Source organism: Protopterus annectens, chromosome 11.part0 (assembly GCF_019279795.1).
Source record: "Protopterus annectens isolate FY-2018-M chromosome 11.part0, PAN1.0, whole genome shotgun sequence".
Classification (NCBI taxonomy): domain Eukaryota; kingdom Metazoa; phylum Chordata; order Ceratodontiformes; family Protopteridae; genus Protopterus; species Protopterus annectens.
Genome location: NC_056745.1, coordinates 1,158,278,546 through 1,158,299,651, shown reverse-complemented (window position 1 = coordinate 1,158,299,651; position 21,106 = coordinate 1,158,278,546). Strand labels below are relative to the sequence as shown.

General features: G+C 36.8%; 1 protein-coding gene across 1 annotated transcript in view; it reads left to right on the top strand.

The window, feature by feature from the left end:
* Positions 1-21,106, top strand: part of SLC26A5 (solute carrier family 26 member 5) — a 1,021,139-nt gene that overhangs the window by 546,592 nt on the left and 453,441 nt on the right. Inside the window, exon 6 of the mRNA XM_044088519.1 lies at positions 15,065-15,229. Within this exon, the coding sequence (XP_043944454.1) occupies positions 15,065-15,229 (165 nt within the window). The remainder of the gene's footprint in view (positions 1-15,064; positions 15,230-21,106) is intronic.

Here is a 21,106-nt window from a genome sequence, read left to right as displayed (position 1 = left end):
ATCAAACAGGAACTGCCTATTTGCAAACTGTTATATATTTAAATGTATGGCTTTTAAGTAAACTTATCTTTCTTATGTACAGAAGTACACACGACTAAAGTCGAATAATAATAAAATCAATAAATTGTTAAATATGATTAAGTAATTATGAAAAACAACATGAAATATTACTGTTTGTACTACAATGAATCAATAAGCTGATTATTAAACATATATTAAAATAAGATTATGTTGTATAACCAAGATGAATAAAATCAGCTGAGGTGCACTAATGACAATTAATTATGCTTATATAGTGTCCTTAAAAACAAACATGCAGTAAATGTGAGCATATAGTAATACTTTCAAAGTCAAGTAAGGATAGCGATCAAAAATAGTGTCAGGGCTCGTATTAACAATATTGTAATACAGCAGATTAAGGCTGTATAGAGAACTCTAGTGAAATTGTACTCAGAAGTAAATGGTTCCATTATAAGGATTCCAACTGAAAGAACTATTCTATATATTAATCATAAAATCTCTACAACAGTCCTGTCTCTCCTTTTTGTAAAACTTTCAAGACTGAATTTCTGTTCATTAAACAAAACTATAAACTTCAGCAAAATATAGATGTACACTGACATTGTGAGGCCTATCATGGAATACTATAATCTTTCTTGTACAGAAAGTAATGTGTTATATGTTTGCAACAAAATAAACTAAAAATACATTCTGATGAGAGAAAAAAAAAACATCTTGTACCGTAACAGCTTTATGTATCAAGTTGGTAATAGGGATTATTCTTTAACTACTTTTATAAGAAATGTTTAAGCTGTGTAGGAATCTCGCTACTATATCTTATACCATCAAGATTATGATCTATAAACCCTTACTAGTTTTGCAGTACTGCACAACAACCCATATAAGATGTAAATTTTTGTATTTTACTCTTTCTTGAGCTGTCACCCTTGTAAATGTATACTTTTCTGCTTTTTGCACTCTTTCTTTTCCCAATTATATCAGTAAAGTTCTAGATGTACCAATGTATATCAGCTCCCTTTAACTAAACACCAACTGGCTAAGGGTTGAAAAAGAGCTAAGAGAGCCTAACTATATTATAATACAGTGTAAGGAGGTCATACAAAACATTGCTTTATAACAGGCATTCACGGTAAAACTGTTTGTGAGAAGCACTGCAATCAGTATAATCTGCACAGTACCTTTAAGTTGGGTAGAACACAAAGATGCATCTGCATTTCATGTTGATATTGCTGTTATGCTATAAGTAGGGTGACTGGTTCCTTTCATTCCCTTTCCACTGAGTAAAGAGGTGTTCGAAAGGTTTCGCCCTTTGTAATTTGTCGAGTCGTTGATGTCACATAGCAAAGGGAATCGTTTCTGTGATACGGAAAACAAATCAACGAGTTTGAGGATTAAAATAAGCTGCTAGAGTTCCAGCAGGAAATGATAAGGCACTTTAACAACAAACGCAGCTTTTATTAGGCTCACGAGCTGCTTGGGACAGTCTCAGCACCACATACAAAGCAAGAAATGCTATTGCAAAGGCCAAGAGCTTCCCGGGCTCACCACATACATCACCAAAGACAATGCCATCAACATAGCACTACTCTTAAGACCATATACGCATTGTCCGAAACAGAATACAAGCGTACAAGCAAATCAAAGAGAAAAAAAAATGTGTAACAAGAGTTAGCGACATATAAATTCACAAAGCACCAGAACCCTGTACAAACTATCAAACCACCATTATTATCCTGTTAATATACAAACAAAAGCAACAAATGTATGCACTAACCACCAGAACCCTGCACCAACTACCAAACCACCATTCTTTTACTATTAACGTGCATGTAATTCACAGCAGAATTACTAGACAACCAGCCCAAAAGAAAGATCAGAGCAATCAGTGCAACAACAAGCCCTAGTTTACTGAAATATCTAACTAAACCTATGTATTATAACAAATGAACAAGATATACCACTTCTACATTATGTATATGACTATAAGCTATAAGTTTATTCATTTTTAAGGATAAATGCTAGTTTTTAGATCCAAAAAGAGCAATAAAAACATATTAAACTATTAATAACTGGGCAATATATTTTCAATACCTATCAAGTATGTGGTTAGTTATTCTGTATGATCAGAAACTTATGAGAAAGTATTAAGTTGATTATTATTTCTATATATGTAAGATCGAGCAAGACTTTGAGAGGGGGAAAAAAGGTATATATTCATTAATAGCAGACATAGAATACAAAAAAAAAACACTCATCTGTTGAACCATTTTAATCTCTCTAGACTTCTGGGTCGTAAACAAGAATTATTTATATATAAAGAAATAGAACAAAAAAAAACTACAAGGGTAATATGAACAGACTCATGTCATTTATTTTTTTTAGTTTCTTTTTAGGATCAGATGTTTTCCAGGGTCAGTTTTCTGCTAATGTTTTGTGACTGTAAGTAGCCCAATCCATCTCATCTATCTTTTCCAATATTTTCTTTGATTTGATAAATATGATAGCTGGTTCTAGTTCATCAGATATTTTAGGACCGTCCTGCAGAAAGATCTTTAGCTTGGCTGGAAAAAGCAGATTTGTTTTTATTTGAGCTTTCTTTAGTTCTTTGAGTAGTGGCAAAATAGTTTTCTTTTGGCAATCACAGAGGAAGAATAGTCACGTATGATATTATCTTGAAATTTTATAGGTGAGTTGGATCATGCAGTCTTTAATACAATTTCTTTATCATGTGAAGATAAAAATTTGACAACCACTGACCTTGTGGAATTACTTTTATTGTTCTTAGATTGAACCAGAGATCTGTGAGCCCATTCAATACCAAAAGAGAGGGCTTCAGGAAGTTGTAAAATCTCAGGTATCCATGAGGTTAAAAATTTCTCCATGTTGTTTTCTTCAATATTGTCCGGCAACCCAAAGATCTTGATGTTATTTCTACAACTTCTGTTCTCTAGGTCATCAGTCTTTGACTGAAGAAAAGAGTTTTGTTTTAAGAGAAATTCCAAGTTATGTTCATTTTCTTGAATTCTACAGTCCATGTCATTCATTGAGGTTTCTATGCCAGTAATTTGTTCTTTCTGCTGTTTTAAGTCTTGATGTAAAGTCTCCATTTGCTGTGAACATTTTTCTGTAAAATTATCCAGTTTCAGGTCTATTGTGTCTATTTTAGTGGATAGTTCTTGGGTAGTGGATAGTAGAGATTGTAGCTCCTTTTTTAATGATGTGTCCTGGTGAGAAGATTTTGTGAAGTTCATACTGAAGTCAGGTACCAAAAGCTTGTCTTCTGAATTTTGACAGGAAAAAGTAATAATATTTAAAAATGAATGCGATACTATCCAAATAAACTGTAAGAGAGTCCATATAAGTAGAAATAGTTACTATTTAGATAGTTAATTTCAAAAATTCCTGTCATAAAAGATGTGATAAGGTAGATCTGAGAGAAAGTGATGTTACTCAAGGCTCATGCTAGCCACGCCCCCCGTATTTAGATGCTTTAGAGTACCTTTGAGACATATTATCCAGGAGGGTAATACATTTTGGTAGAAGAATTGCAGTCTTCAGGTGAAAGAGCAGGTCAAGAATAGTGTGAGGAGCATATTAGTAGTGAAAGTGTCTTTAAAGCATGATGGCAGTGGAGGAACTAAGGAGTACTTTTGAGAGGAGGCTGTTTTAGGCTATTATGTGAATAGGTCAAGGTTTTGGGGTATAGAATTGATTGACAAAAATAGGATGGTAACCTTTCTTGTGTCTCTACAGTGGTGTATACGGCATACTTTAGTGTAAAACAGTATTAATTATGTTTACACATGTATGCCTGACCTGACTTCACAGAGTGGTGCAATGTAGTACAGAGGATTACTGAGTACTTCCTGCTTTGTAAATTAAAGCACATTTTTATCATGTAATTTTGCTTGGTGCACAGCGTTCCAATGAGCATCCTGATGGTGGGATTCATAAACTAGGTACACATAATGTGCAAATAACACACTTTCTCCAGAATAATGCATCATAGCAAACCCATGTGATTCAGACATGCTTCATAAATGTGTGAACACACATGTAGTGTGGATCTAAAAGATTTATCATGGCATAGTTGTAGCTGTCCTGAATTACACAGAAGATCTCCCATTTCAGAGACACTTCCCAGAAATAAGATGAGGCTGTTTACATACCACATTAGCTTCTCCTTAAATATTACTCAGACTTAATTTCCATATCCCAAACCAAATATGCCATGAAGTTAAATTACACACATTCTGGGTTAGTGTAAACTGCTGCATTGAATGCTGCTTCCTTTCCGTTTACTAGAGGGTAATAGGAGGTAACTGTAGTGGTTGTGTCTTAAATATTCCTGCTGTGATAGTTTTTCCACTCTCTTGTACTCCAACCCTTTGCCTGCAACATGAGCAGCAATTGAAATAGTGATCATTCCCAAGTCTCCATATACTCTTAAGTTACAGCAGTAATATTTTGAATAATTAGTCCATATTAGTTCATTGATTTTTTTCCCCCCTTTTAGTGATATTGGAGATGTAACATGGCAGACACAGCTACTGTAAAAAGATATGGAAGGATAACTGGTATTGAACAGTGAAGATGCTTATTTTTCATACAGTTGATTCCTGTGACCACTGTGAGATTTCTTGCTGCTGCTACAGCCTTCAACATCTGTCTCTTCACTGTGCTGATAACTTAAGTCTAAGTAGCTATTGCTTAGAATGGTTAGTCATTTAATAGTTGTACATAGGAAACTTCTAATGTTTTCCAGGATCTTAAGCTTTAAGAGTAGTTATGTGTGTGGGGAGGACAGTCACAAAATTCAAGTTCTTTCAGTATTTTGTTCCTATCTCCAGAGTCCCCCCTTTTCAAAGAAAAAATAAAGTCTCTTATTGGCATGTCAATCAACCTCTTATCACAAGAAAACTGGACAAAGCCTAAAGTAATGGGGGAACAAAGGCCTAAAAATAGAGACAGATTTTATATATTGCTCTTATGAACTTAGAAAGGTACTAGAATAGCAGGTTTTTCTGTTAGCGTGCATTTTCTGAAGGATATGAAGGCTGAAACTCAAATGTATGTCATTATTTAGTGACTTCTGTCTTCAGTGTTTTGCCAGAAAAAAAAAAAAAAAATTAATGAGGAGCAGACCAGAAATATGAGGCAAAAATCTGGGCATTCTGCAAAAATCTGGATTTGAGAGGTATGCTTCTTGGTATTGCCCCCAGCAACCTGTCTGCCATTATCAGCTTATTTCCTGTTGGTCTCCTTTTCTTCTGAAAGATTATATCTATTTTGAGCTTCTTTCATCCCTTAGAGATATTTACACCCACAGCCTTTTCTCATGAATATGTTTCAAGTCTCTATAATTTCTCAACATATGGTTTCTACTACAGATAAATGTAATCCTGTGAGCCCAGGTCACATGCTATATGTTTATTTAGTGTAACAGTTGTAATGCTATCAAGGAAATGCTTCTTGCTTGCAGTTTGATAGGGTATTCCAGGCATCCACCTTCATGGTAAGGAGATGTAGTTGTCTTTTACTTGTAGGTTCATAGGTATGTGCTAGGCTAACAACCACCAGGGCCTTTATAAGCCTAGATGTGCAGTCCAACCCAATTATGTCCCTATGTATCATGAACGTTTATTAGGAGGGGTTATGTTAGGAAGTTTCTAGAGGTTATGATGGGGGTACATTAGTTTGGGCATTAATGTCTACCAGAGGTATGAGGGACAGGCCCTGATGTGAATTTCTGTTTTCTCATCCATTGGTCAAGGTTACGCTTAAATAGGGTTAGGGATGGACTCTGCTGCACATGGATGTGCAGCCTGTTCCAGAGCATGGGGATCCTCTGAGACACATATCTGTCTTGCCAACATATCTTATTTATGTCACAAGCAAAATTTAAATTCTTGGATGTAGTGATTCTGATGCTGTTTTTTCACAGAAATGCACATGATTCATCAGAGCTGGATCCAAGGATGCCTTGTACAACAGACATAGATCATCTCTTACTAACCTGTAGGAGAAAGAGTGTAGAGGAAGGAGCTTTAAGGTGATCTGTGTAGGACATTGTGTTTATACTCTGGATTCTCTGGTAAGGAACCTTTCTGGGCATTCCAACTGTTAAATATGCCTGGTCAGGTACATGCCAAGGTGGGCATTATGCTCAGTGATGAGTCTGCAAAGGGCTGAATAAAATGGCAGTATGACTTCCTTTGACCTGAATGCCATGCCATCACTTATAAGTTGGGCGACATAGAATTTTTATTTTTTACTACTCTGGCTACATGTTGGCCAAAGGCCAGATTACTGTCTACATATGTTCTCAGATCCCTGACTTACCCGGTCAACTCTTAGGAGTGTCTTATTGATGGCATAATTAGCTTGAGTGGCAGATCCCAAAATGCACTGTAATGTATTTCTTAGTATTGAGATTTAGTCTGTGACTCTTTCTTCAGTCTTTTGTCTATGTTAGACTCTCTTGTAAGATGCTTGTGTCATGGGGGAATCTATGATAGCTCCCAATTTGCAGTCATCTGCAAAATTGGTTACCTAAAGGCCCTTGATATTACCCTTTACCTCTGTGAAGTAGATGCCAAATAGGAGTGGTCCCAGCACAGACCCCCGAGGCACTCTGCTGGTGACTGGTCTATTAGTGAAGGTGGTATCACCAATCCTGACTTCCTGGGTCCTGCCGTGAGCAAACTGGTAGTTTGGCAAATTATGTAGGGGTGGATTTGTCATCTAAACCCGAGCGGGGTATTGTATAAAATGCCTCTGACAGATCCAGGTAGGAGATGTGCACTATCTTTCCCTCATCCATTGCTTTGGTAACCTTTTCAAAGAAGTCCACCAGGCTTAATAGGCATGACATCACTTGTCTAAGCCAAACTGGATTGGATCTAGTGTCTGAAGGTCGCCTATGTCTTTGAGCGTTTCCATAATTTGTTCCATGATTTTGCATATTAGACTAGTCAGAATAATAGGTCAGGGGTCGGTTGATGGTCCACCCTTGTGAAGTGGGATAACTGTTGCAGTCCTCCATTCTCATAGTACAAAGCCTTTTTTGAGGCAGTAGTTAAAAGTGACTTAAGTGGTGCTGGTAAGTCATGTTTGAAGCTATTTAAAAGGCATCCTGAGATATTGTCGGGCCCTATTCAGGCTGTGTTTTTGGCCTTGGCAAGCACCACTAGGACCTGTTCCTTGTTAACAGTTGAGTAGATTATTCTAGTAGGTATTTCATAGGGAATGTGAAGTTTGAGCTGAATTTGTGTGCAAGCAAATTTGGTATGTTGCCCTACTCAGTAAAGGTTGCCGTATTTGATCACCACTTTGACATACTGGTGTGCGCTGCCTTTGAGGTTTCAGATATAGCTATAGAAAGCCTTGTGGTTTTCTTTAGCCTATGTTGCTATCATGACCTCAGAACTGGCCTTGTTGGACTTTCCTGTTTAGTTTAATTAAACAGCTCCTGTCATTGTGGGAGTTGCCCTTTTTGATGTTAGCCATAACTTTTTTCCTTTTGTTGTATACCCTGTTAAGGTTAAGATTCCACCAGTGTGGTTTGTCTTCAGATTTTGTTTTGGGCTTACTTCTAGTAGGTACAGCAGCCTCCATACAGTCATTTACATGGTTGTATAGTGTCTCTGTAATCAATTCCAATTGTGTGAACTCGGGGTTGCAAGGAGTACTGAATTTTGACAATCTATCATACCTGTTACAGGGTTTTCTGGGATTACCAACTTGACTTTATATCAAAGCAGACAGCGTTGTGGTGCAACCTCACCAGTGAGGATGTGACACTGGGTTGGGGCGGGAGTGCAACTGTGTCCCATATTGATGAATACTAAATCCAGTGTGTTTGAGCCACTGATGGTTGTGTACATTATCTGATCAAGGATATTTGTGTTAAAGTCCAGGAATCATTGTGCCTGCGAGTACAAGGCAGAGTACGTTTCCCAGTCTATAGAGGGGTAGTTTGTTTCCCATGAATACAATATGTGGTTTAATGGTGAGTGCATCCAGTAGGTCTATGTACAAGCTATGGGATTCTAGGAACATGGAGGATGGTCTGTAGCTTGCTAGGATATGGTATGGAACTTCGTAAGTGCTGATTTGCACTTGGATAAATTCCAGGACATTATCCTGTTTAAGTAAAGCAGAGATATGCTAATATAGAGTGAGACTTCACCTTTTGTCACTGTCTGTGAAGCTGATAGTCTAAACGTATGGAAGGTACTAAAGCCTTGCACTGCTGGAGTGCTTTCTGTGGATTTAAACTTTGTATCAGTAATGGCACAGATGTCTATATTCTTCAGAGTGAGGACAGCTTGTAGGGTGTGTCATTTCTTGTTTAGGCTCCTAGCACTGAGCAGTATGCCCTTTAGGTTTTTTTCGAGTTGTATGTGCTATGTCGGGAAGTTTGTCAGTTTGGCATTGCCTAAAAAAGACTCTAAAGGGGTGGATAAAGTTTTTTTAGCCAGTATGTGGAAGCCTAGGGGGAGACAGGTGCAGACCATCCTTTGCAAAGTAGCATGGTTTGTTAACCTTATTCTCCCATGCTGACAAACATCGAATACCCCCTGGAGAGACACCAGAAAGTAGTCCAGTTATTGAAGTTAGTCATCTTTTGTTCATTCTGTGGCATCATCCTTGGTGATGGTAAAATGCTGCTCAGTGCAAGGCACATACCTGTCCGTAACACAAATTCAGAGAGATCAGCAATGTCGGTCTTTATATAGTCCACAGAAGTACATCTCAGGTCATTCACGCCCACATGGACTGTGACAGAATCATACTGGTACCTGTGGAGTAGTGATCTGAGTGCATGCATAACTTGGTGGATCCTGACTCCAGATAAGCAGCTAACCATTATCTTCCATACCTCTCAACCGTACCAAATTCTTTGGTGTTTACTGGTTTTGAGGCCAAAATAATGGGGTGCCATGAATTCCTGAGTGGCCCCCTTCATTCCCATTTTTTTTCAAATACCCTCCCCTTTGGAGTTGTTGCTGATGTCATCATGCATGGGGTGTGCGTGATGACATCAACTTCATGAGGCAGACTGCCAGCCATTCGGAATTCGGCTGAGTGTTTAACTCAGCTTAGTCTACGTACTATGTTCATACGTTGATTCATTGAACCTATTGGGCAGGAATCTGGGATTTCTTAACTTTCTTTCACTACTATTTTGCATAGTGCCAGCACACTCCTAGTCTCCCACTCCCAAGAATCTGAAGTCCGGACCCAGAGTAGCAAGGAATCAGGAAGGACAGAGGTGCACAGGATGAGGAAATGTATTTTCGCACAGTGGTTCAATTTCTTCCTCCAACAGGTAAAAGAAAAAAAAGAATAAATAAACGCTAGCAGTCCGTGATTATATTTATCATTTATTATAGCATAGCAAGCTCACTAGCAGTGTCGTTTCACTTTACAAATCTACCATGCATCAAAGGAAATGTTATTAACAATAGTTAGTCCAGATTACTTCATTTTATTAAAAGTTTTGTTTTTTGTACGGTTTCCATTGAATGTTTAATTGATAATACTTTTGTAGGATTGTGCAATCCTTTGGGCAATGTATTAATATGGTACTCTATATTTTGCTGTTGTACTTCTCTTTCATATGGCACTGTATTCGCATCTGGAAGAAAAACATCTTACTACTGCATTTCTTTTACATGGCATTCAGAAACTGACATTTCATGTGCATATTGTCTGATCTTGTCAAACAAATGTAGCAGACTATCTAGGAATTCCCTTAGGGAGAATTCCATCTGCTCTCTTTTATTACCACACCCCAAAAATTTGTACGTGCTCATTGAAACATGGTCTCTGACATTAATGTTCAGTAATTTAGCAGTGCAGGGCAATTCCCCTATGTGATTAAATCTTAATTGTTTTGCTTCCCTGCAAATAATCTTATGAAATATATTTGTTTTGATTCTTTTAGATCAGTTTTTCTACCACCTGCCTTTAGCATGTTAAATTTGGAGGGTATAATGCTAGAGAATCAGTAAGCCTTAAGCATATAAAACAAGAGCACTCTCATTGTAGCCTATACATGAGCCGTCCTCTGACCACAAGATAGGAATGTAGGTCTTTCAGCCTTCATACATTGCTCTTTTGTAACGTATATCAGTATGAATATTTTATGCATATAGCTTATAAACATGAGCTAATTTATACATTTGGCTCTTACTTTGCATGGAATTTTTGCCAGTTTCTATTTTAGATTACAAATTGCAAGTCTGTTCTCTACCAAAATATCTTAAAAATGGTATAGTAAGCTGTACTGAGTTTTAGTAGGAATATTTCCCTTGTGGCTTTGACCAGTTGTCAACATAGTGATGGGTTAGTAAATGTTTTAAGACTTTAGGCTGCCGCTATAAGAGCATGAGTAAATTATAAAGATGGTAAGGAAAGTGAATATACATACAAGGCTGTGAATTGCTAAGCATTAAAAGTATCCATTACATCATGACCATATACAATTTGCTCAGTTTATTACACCACAAACAGCCTTCCAGTGTTTTAAAATATAATGCTGTATTGCAGTGTTTGCAATGGCAACAGAGTGACAAGACAGAACTGGTTTGCAGTAGTTGATATCACTAGCTCACTGTCCAGTTTCACAGAATCTCAAGATTTAATTATAACTGTCTTGAAAAGAAGTTATTTTCTTGCAGTCTTCTTCTTCGTCTTTCAGCTTTTCCCTGTTAGGGGTCACCACAGCGGAACTCCGGTCCGCTAATGATTGGCAGTTGGTTTTTATGGTGTTGAGTTGCCAGCCTAACGCCCAACCTTCAACTAAGGCACGTCCATTCAACACATGTCTTTTGAAGGCCCACTCGATCGCGGGGAGGACATGCAAACTCCACACAGAAGGCACTCCCAACCCAAGCCGAGAATCGAACGGGAGAACCTCTTGATGTTAGGCATCAACGCTACCACTGCACCACTGCGGAAGTCTATTCCGTTTCTAATTATTTAGTTTTGGCTGGTTATTATTTATTTATTTTCTAACAGCAAATAGTATTTCCAGTATTAGTGCAACTGCAAAATAAAACATTTTACTGCAACTAAATGTGAAAATTGTGAAAAACGTGACAAAGGAGTTCTTGCCATTCGAAGTTGGAACAGATTTTTTTTCTTGTGGTTCCCACACACTGCATTACTGGATATGTTACAACAAGGTCCCTGATTTTTTTTAAGACGTTTGACGATCCCTTTAGTTTGCTTTGCAGGATAGTGAATTTTCACAAAGTAATTTTGAACTTGTCTGCTGTGTAAAACAGCAAGCTTTTTAAATAGCTGTCATTTCTGTTATACATTCATTAGATGTGAATTAAGTTATGTCAGCAGGGAATACACTGCTATTTGAGACTTAAGAGTAAATGGTCAGATCAGAAGTTGTTTGGCAGTGCTTTTTGAATAGAGTGTGAAAACAAATAGATTCTTTTCAAAAAGGACATTTTGTGCACTGTAAAACCACTGTAAAGCTGGAAGTATGTCAAAAAATTACCATTGTAAAGATGGAATTATGTCAAAGGTAGTTCTTGATATGTTATGTGAAGACCACAACTCATTTGTTTTAATGACTGATGCATTTTAAGTATACAGTTGCTGCAGCACTATCACAGATTGCAGCTTTAAAAGTATCAGCTGCTAATATATTGGTTTTATCCATAGCTGGTTTATTATTCTAACATTCATGCATTGTTAGGAGAATTCTTCCCTAAATACACACACTGCCATCCTAGATTCTTGTCCTGTTATTCTCCCTCCTATGATGTGCCAACTAGAAGATGCTCTGTGATTGGATTATAATTTTTGGCTAATGGGTTGCACACTGTTTCTTGTTTTTGCTGTGTTTAATTGCATCTTGCTTTAATTTGAACACAACGGTTCTTCTGTTTATTATGTGTTTAATAATGTTGTTGTTTGCATTTAAAAACTGGTATCTCACAATTCTGTTGAAGTGGGCGTGGTTACAGAATTATGTATGCAAGTGAGTGGGATATGTGTGTCATATAATGGAGTCCCTTTGACAAGAGTCTTGGTTACATAATGTTAGCTTACCTTATGGGCTTTGCTCTCAAGGTTTGACTATTTGTAGGCATAAGCGTGGTGTTTGGTATTGCTTTTGGGGAGTGCTTTAGAGACTGTTGATTTTAGGCATTGCAGTTTTTAGGTTTAGGAGATTTTTGAAGTTTGGAAAGATTACTTTTTAGTGCCTCAGTGTTTGGTTGGTCTATGTGTGTGTTCTTGACAGTCCTTGTTTGTATGTGACATTTTTGTATCCAGTGGAATTGTGCATGTGCATCTCTCAAATACTGTGTTTGCTTCTTTAAGGATTAAATGGATGTCTGTGAACATGAGATAATTGCTAAATTGTCTCAGGATGTGCATATCTATCAATCTGGCTATAAAGACATTTGAAAATTGCATATCCATGTTGTCCGGACATGTCTTTGGGTGGGCTACTATAGGTTGTAGACTGGGATATACAGAGGTCTCCTTGGGTGGCCTCTAGGGTTTGCACTAGAATAGGTAAGATTGTACTAAGATTTGATAGTAGTGCTGTTTAATGTGCTGAAGTCTATTTGTTGTAAGGGAGGTTTACTCAAATGCAATACTAGTTTGCTGGGAAAGCACTTAGTATTATAGATATGTCACACAACCTACAATAACAGTGAAAGAGGGAAGAGAGGGACTTTGAGAAGAAGCCAGATTACCATAAGGGGCGGAAGCCAGAGACCACCTTTTAAACCACAAGAGAAGGGTGAGAGGGCTGTGGAAAAAATTAAACTGGAGCTCTAGTCCTATGGTTAGAATTTCATTATGCTTAGTCATTTGTGGATGCATGCTGCTGGCATGAAGAAGTTAGTTTACCTGCATGGGTTTGCAAAAATAAATCCTTGTAAAGTTCTTGTGACTGTGTGTGCTTATAAACAATGAGCCCCAGAAAACTAACCTTATGGTAATTATGATGAGTAATGGATTTCAGAAAGTCAGTTGTCTGTGCAATGTGTGCAAAGAAATTCTTAAGAGCTTCCATTGACCCTTCCCATACAATAAAAATATTGTCAACAAATCTCACATTTAATGAAGTACCAGAACTGTGAGTTATAGATTGTTTAACTCTCCCACTTAGCTAAAACCGTGTTAGCTTGGCTAGGGACCATAGCTGCTCCCGTTACAATTCCACATTTCTGTTTGTAAGTACTGCTATTAAGTCAAAAAAAGTTGTTGCTTAGTACCAAATACAGTAAGTTATAAATTAGGGTAATCTCACCTGGGAGGAATAAGGTTTCGTTCATCATGGAATCTCTCTAGGGGTGTGCTCCTGTTTTCTGTAGGAGCATCTTATATGTTCTGAATTTACTCAATAGTGCTTTCCCTCCATGTTGGCTTACTTATTTGCATTGGGTTTACTGCAGTGTCTTTCATTTTACATCCCAGATTCTTCCCATTTTAATTGAAATATCTAACTTGCATAAGGCAAGCGAGTATAGACTGTGCATTGCTTCAAGTTGGAAAATGGACACAGAAATTTAAAATATGATTAACTGTGGAATATTCCAGAGGTATGCATGAACTACCATTACAAAAATCCTCAAATATATGAGCCAACAGCAGTTTTATTTAAAATATCTGCCATTAAGCACAGTAACACAGAAAGGTTACTCACTCTCAAAAAAAGGAATCAACAACAAAAAGTAAAGATTAAAAACACAAACATAAATAATTGTGAAGACCTGTGCCAAGACCTGAAAAGTCCAAATTCTAATGCATGTATGAGCTAAACATTCCACATACATGGGAACCACACACAGATATTCCTGTTATAATGATGATATAAAAAAAAATCTTCCTTGTACAGTATCTGTTTCTTGATAATACATACTGACTGGTAAAGGTCCCTAAATTGGCACAGTTACTTAACATATAAGTAATTACTGATGTTTTAATATAAATTAACTTATTTCCTATTCTGCTTTCCTTGCCTTCTACCTCCCTATTCTGCCAGAAGAACTGATGTGCTTGCTTCTTCATTCTATGTTGCAGAAAGTGCTACACTGTGTTTTAGAAGAGCTGGCGGTTTTACTTGTATCTGCAGGCATTTAAATAGTGCCCATGTCTCCATTTTATATTAACATGTATACTGCAATTTTTCATCTAAGCATTTCTAAGACTGCTAACTTCTGTCCAGAGGTTTCATTTCATATTCAGTCTATAGTAAATATTTTACATATATAAAGGTAATATAACATGACTGTGTTTAAGGTTTGAGGAAAAAAAGTGTTTAACATTTCTAGATGTATGAGTGGTCATTTCATTTGGCATATGCATACTCATAAATTCAGTGAGGCCAAATAAATACGTTTCTGTGAAAATGTAAAAAATGCATTAGTTGTCTCTGAAATTAAAAGAATAAGTATATATTGGATTTCCTCAGAAACATATTACTTATTTGACAGAGGAACTATTTTGAGTCAGATTAATACAAAAGTTACCCTTTGAGCATGAATATCCTGTGTGGTGAGTAATATGGTCAGTACCAAACCTTTCAGAAGCAGTAAGATCCTCCACCAGAGGTGTTAGGCTTCATTGCACCTCTGGACAAATCACTATTGTCCAGTACTGCTCAGTTTCTGATACTGTGTATTTGCTTCTTTTTGTTGCAGTACCACATGGGATTTGAACTGCATATGGGCCTCACAAATTTTAGAGCAGACTTTAAGATTTTTGCAATGCAAAAGTATTGAATTCAAAAGCTAGTTTTCCTGTTAGATTTCATTTCAGCCAGACGAACTGCAAGCTGTAAATCCTTAATACATAACTTAGTAAGTTTAGGAGTCCAAAATAAGTTTGACTTGTTAACAAAGATTCTTGTTCCATAACTCTTCCATTATAAAGTATGTAATTAGTACTACTCTGGTAAGTAGTCAATATTTCAAGCTTATAGTAACTGTATGATACAGTTTAATTATGCTGTTAACAGTCCAGTTGATTTGTGCAATATTTTGTTTTCCACTAGTTTTGCTTTGGACTTCTTCAGTTTGGGTTTGTGGCCATCTATTTAGCAGAGCCTCTCGTACGAGGATTCACCACAGCTGCAGCAGTACATGTTTTTGTATCACAACTGAAGTATTTATTTGGAATCAAGACAGAAAGGGCCAGTGGTCCTTTTTCCGTAATTAAAGTATGTATATTTTTTCTAATAGTCTTTGTGTTGTATTTGTTAAAGTTTTGTTATATTTTTGAAAGTTTTAGAGTTTTGATGGTAATCAGACTTGTTTTGAAATGTGTCCCAGGGAAGCATGGCACAATAAAAAAAATAATAAAAATAGGCAGAATACAAAAAAAGCTGTCTGTCTGACTATATTGATAGAACTGCATGTTTTTTGAAACTTCATGTCACCCAAAAACATAGTGTCCAGAGAAGGTATATTGATAATCTAAAATTTAAGAGCCTGTTAGGAGAAATGACTTTTATATCAAAGGAAATCGGGATAAAAATGAATAATTGATGTACCTAGGTATGCTTAACTTAGGCTATAAAACATTGGGGAGAGGAAGCTCACTGGAACAGATGTTTTTTCTCCTATCTGCAGAGCCAACAATGCCAGCGACTAGGTTTTGTTGGTAAGCACAGCTGGAGAATGTAGAGGATGTGGGAAGTAGGATCGAGTAGGTTTTGTTAAGCACAGCTGGAGAATGTGGAGGATGTGGGAAGTAGGATTGAGTAGGCTTTGTTGGTTAGCACAGCTGGAGAATGTGGAGGATGAGAAGTAGGATTGAGTAGGTTTTGTTGGTTAGCACACCTGGAGAATGTGGAGGATGTGGGAAGTAGGATCGAGTAGGTTTTGTTGGTTAGCACAGCTGGAAAATATGGAGGATGTGAGAAGTAGGATCGAGTAGGTTTTGTTAAGCACAGCTGGAGAATGTGGAGGATGTGAGACGTAGGATTGAGTAGGTTTTGTTGGTTAGCACAGCTGGAGGATGTGGGAAGTAGGATTGAGTAAGTTTTGTTAAGCACAGCTGGAGAATGTGGAGGATGTGAGAAGTAGGATTGAGTAGGTTTTGTTGGTTAGCACAGCTGGAGAATGTGGAGGATGTGGGAAGTAGGATCGAGTGCTTTGGTTACTCTCATCCGTTTGCTCCTCAGTGGTAGCACAGCAGCAGGAGTCCTGTATAGGTGTTAACATAGGAAGCATGAAAGACAATGCCATAACATGCCTTCTTTCTGGAAGAGGAGGAAATAGGATATAGAGACTTTGTTCTGTGGGTAATTGCAGCAAGTGCCGATAGTGTAAAACAATTGGGTGTATTTAGCAACACACAAAAACTTTTTTTGTTGTTGTTATTGTCCGTGCACCCCCCCCCCCCCATGTGTTAGGGGACACTCACCCACCCATCCTAACATATTTATACTAATTTTATGGTTTCACAGTAGTGGAGAAGAAGGCAAAGTCAGTTAGACAATGAGAGCTGAAAAAGACTGAAGGATGATGGAGATTGATTTCAGTGCAGGGAAATGGGAACATGACAGTTCTAAAATGCAGAACAGTTGAAGATGAGTTGATTAGAGGAAATGCTGAGGAAAGGCAGGACGTAATGGATTGTCATCAGTATTTATATTGCTGTTATTAAGTAGAACAATGGCATGAAGTAATCTCTAGGGACCCTCTGTGTGGAAAGAACTAACAGTAAATTAGTGCTGCATAGTGCAGAGGTTTTCTAGCCTAACATGGAAAGAAGGCATTGTACCGCTGTCTGTCTGCATAGTCAGAAATCTGTGAATCATTGGGCTGATGCCTTATGGTGTGGACCTGGTGTAAAGAACAGTTATTTGCATATCATTTTTGGAGTGGAACCTATCATGGATAGTATCTAGGCGGGGCTAAGAATTCATCCTTCTTAGAAATCCATACAAAAAAAAAAAAAAGAAAATATTGATTGACTGAAATTTGAGAAGTCTTGCAAGTAGTGATTATTTTAAGAAATCAAAGAATATGTTCAAAAGATTGTGAAATGTGCTGAAGTACAGTGTTCTGACTCAGTTCCTGAACATAGCACTGAAGAAAGTAAAATGAATATTCCTTGAACTGAGCATGATTCTGGGGTATAGAAGGATAAAGCCCTGATTGTGACTCAAATGGCCAGAGTTCTGCTTGGGCAGTGGAAGACTCAGACAGGAGGCAATGGGTGTGATGCATAGCTCTCAATCAGAAAGGGACAAATCCAGAAATAATCAGGGACATTTTTAAAATATTAGTACTATAAACCTGAGACATTAACATAATACGGGAATGTGAATTAAGATGCGTTTTCTGAAGTAAAACAAATCAGTAACTATAATTATTGCTCATATTTATTCAGTGTAATTCACAGTATTTCTTCCAAAAGTCACCAATTTTAAGTGGGATTAAGAGGGACAGAGCTAAAATTTGAGTCAAAATCAGGGATGTCCCTGAAAATCAGGGACAGTTGAGAGGTATGGCTGATGCTGACTCTCCTGTCCTTGAAGTAAGAGTTTGCCTTCATTCAGCCAATCAATGCCATGCAATGCTTGCATGGTATCAGAAATTGCTAGGACCAGAGACCTGCTGTTGTCAGTCCTAAACTGGTGATGGTAGTCCTCATTAGCAAGTGCATGGATACATACAATAACCATTTGAAAGGTTGGGACACATACAATAACCATTTGAAAGGTCGGAACATACGAGTGAGTCCCATAATATGAAGACCGAATGGCTGAAACAACAGACTTACATATACCAAGTCAGAGACTGACATTTATCATAATTATCCCCCTTTTTTCTGAGGTATGGTGATCTCTGATTTGTTTCATCTAGGTTTGGGTGGGGTGCAGGCAGGCTTGCTCCACTGCAAAATGTGTAATATAGAACTATGTTTGAGATTTGCTCTTTTCCTAGATTTTTTTTGTGTGTCGCCCCTTGACATTACAGGTGCCGACATTTCAGCAGGGAGCCAAGTGTACACCTGGATGGAGAAGGGCAAAAGATGCCCCAAGGCGTGATGGAAGTGCTCAAATAAGTCATCATGGAGCATATTCCCACTTTGTTGAGGCTTTTTGTGATGTTCAGTCTTTTGTTCAAAAGATGAATGTCATGGTTTATTTAACCACACTGAGTTGGATTGTGCTTGCTGGCAGTGCACTTTCAGGGGGAGTTTGCCTTTTGCTCTACTGTAGTGCAACCATGAAGTCTGTACATATAATTTAGGAAAGTCATGGGGATCACAAGGCAGCTTGGCCCCCTTCAGAAGAAGAAAGAAAAAAAAAAGATTTTTTTTTGTTTTTTTCACATTCATTGATTTATATTTCTTGGAATTAAACTTTTGGAAAAGGATACGGAAAATATGGTAGCTCGACCGAACATAGGTAAACCAACTATATTAGGTGCTAGAGCCTTAATGAGGAAAGTTGTCATTGCTTGGATGATGACAAGAACAAGTCACGGTTGCCTAAGCTGCTATTCCTATGGTCACCTTGCACCCTCACAAAAGGACTTTTCAAGGCCTGTAGCAGTAGGCTTGATATTCAGCAGGCAAAGAATAAAAAAAAAAAAAAAAAAACACTTCAAAAAATATATGAATTATTTCTTGATCTAATGCTTAATGCTGTTTAGGGTAGATACTGCATTGCTCTTTAGAGTGAATGTTCCACGTTAACAGTTCCCCTAGAAAACCTTGACATATAAACAGAGGAGGCTCATGGTATTGGCTGCTGAGCTGCAGCCCCCCCCACACACACACACACACACTAAAAAACACAAAAAAATAATAAATATTAACATTTAAAATTAGAAAGGCTACTGTTATTATTTTATGTTAAAAGTAATAATCAACTTTCTGACACTTTGTGCTTTTGAGAACTCCACAAAGCCATGCATTTGCAATGTTCTGAGAAACTTCATTATGATAAAAGAAAAAAAATGTATCTCTACTTTACCGGGCTGTATTATGAGTAATCTGCATCTTCTAGGTGATGACTAAGGCAGTAATGCCTTACTGCAGTGCTTGATGCTATGTTGAAAACATCCAAAATGTTGGTCAACATTAAATTCTCTCACCGGGCTGCTGAATGATGCAGCAAGGAGATATTCTTATTGACTAAAACAAATGGCGGCAGAGACATGGACAAAAGAGCAGGTGTGTTTTTTTTTTTTTTTGACAGTATATAGATGTGTGTATATATATATATATATATATATATATATATATATATATTTTTTTTTTTTTTTTTTTTTTTTTTTAAATACAAGCATACTCATAGTTAATACTAGTGTGGCCTGTGTAGGACTAGAGTAAAATATGTGAACTGGAAAACAATAATAGTATTAAATCTGACAACACACAATGACGTTTTTACCAAAAAATGCTGAATCCCTAATACCCACATCTGTAAATATAGTAACTCTTGAGATTGTGCACCTTTGGAGGTAGCAAGAAACTTTTTTACCCCACAGTTTGGTAATCTGAATAATTCTACTCTTTTTTTTTTTTTTTTTTTTTTTTTTTTTTTTTTTTTAATTTTATTGAATTTTATAGAACAAGAATGTGATTTACAAACTTATAGATATCTAAATGTACGGTATTGATTAACAACAGATAGGATAATATAAAATACATAACCAACAAAACTAACACTTTACATGGATGCCTAAATTAATATAATAAAAAAAACTGTCTTCAGAGATTAACAAGTGAGCCTATAGAATATCAATCTTTTTTCTCTAGTATTTGCACCACTTTTTGCCAGGAATTGTAATTAGGAAGTGATCCTTTCTGTTCTTTTCCTAATAGTTGATGATCTGTCTATGATATAGACAGCACAATGCTTCTGAAGTCTTTAAAAGTTGGGGATGTTTTACTCTTCCAGTTAGTTGTAATTGTCTTGCATGCAGTAGCTAAGTGTCCATAGACTTGAAAATTTTGCTGTAGATACACACTGTGGAATAGTAATATTAAACAGAATCAGAGATTTAAACAGTTGAAACTTTAAGCACTGTGTAAAAATTGGTTCACCCTGTCCCAAATAGTTTTGAGCAATTGACAGTCAAAAAACATCTAATGATGTGTCAGTTAAGGTGCTAATTGATGTTAATAGGAATGCAAGAAGATAGTGTGATTAAAACTTATAATGTTTGCCTGTATGGAGGGGGGTATATACAATCTCTCAACTGTCCCAGATTTTGTCTCCAGTTTTACAGTTTCTTGTAACAGTTATGCTTTTCTGGCAAGTCAGTAAAAATTGGAACAACAGCACCAAAGTTGAAGAAGTAGAAAAAACAACAAGGCAGGATTCACCAAACACGATTTATTCTAGGAAAATTCAAAGCACTCTGACGTCTCGGCCTTCGCCTTCCAGGAGTATAACACAAGTAAAACCATCAGGTCTTATATACAAGTTGAACCAATTATACAAATAATTAAACAATCAACATATTAAGAATCAATTAATTAGACAACATTTTCCAATTAAAATCTTCATTAAGTCCATTTGGATATAAAGTTTTAAACTTTAAAATATAAACAGTTTCCTTATATAATAGTAACTGTTTAATTCTTAACATATCTCCATCATTATTTAATACTTGCTCCAAAATTGAAGCTTTAAGCAGCCTTTCATCACTATTATGCTCTTCAAAAAAATGTCGAGCAACAGGGCTCTCATTCTTAACATTAATTATGTCCCTGATATGCTCTAATAGTCTTACTTTGAAGGGCCTTTTTGTTTCCCCGATATAAAATTTCTGACAGGGACATGTTAATGCATAAATTACCCCTTCTGTTTTACAACTAAAACAACCATGAACTTTAAAAGGGATACCATTTATATAATCAAAACTACAAGTAACAAAGCTACATGCCTTGCATTTTCCACACTGATAAGTTCCTTTTAATCTAACTTGTTCCACCATAATGTCTGTAGGGGCACTAAATCTACTTCGCACCAAAAGATCTTTAATACTTCTGCCCTTTCTGTATGAAAATTTTAAATTTACATTTAACCATGATTTAACCTCATTAAGTCAGTAAAAATTGCAGTCAT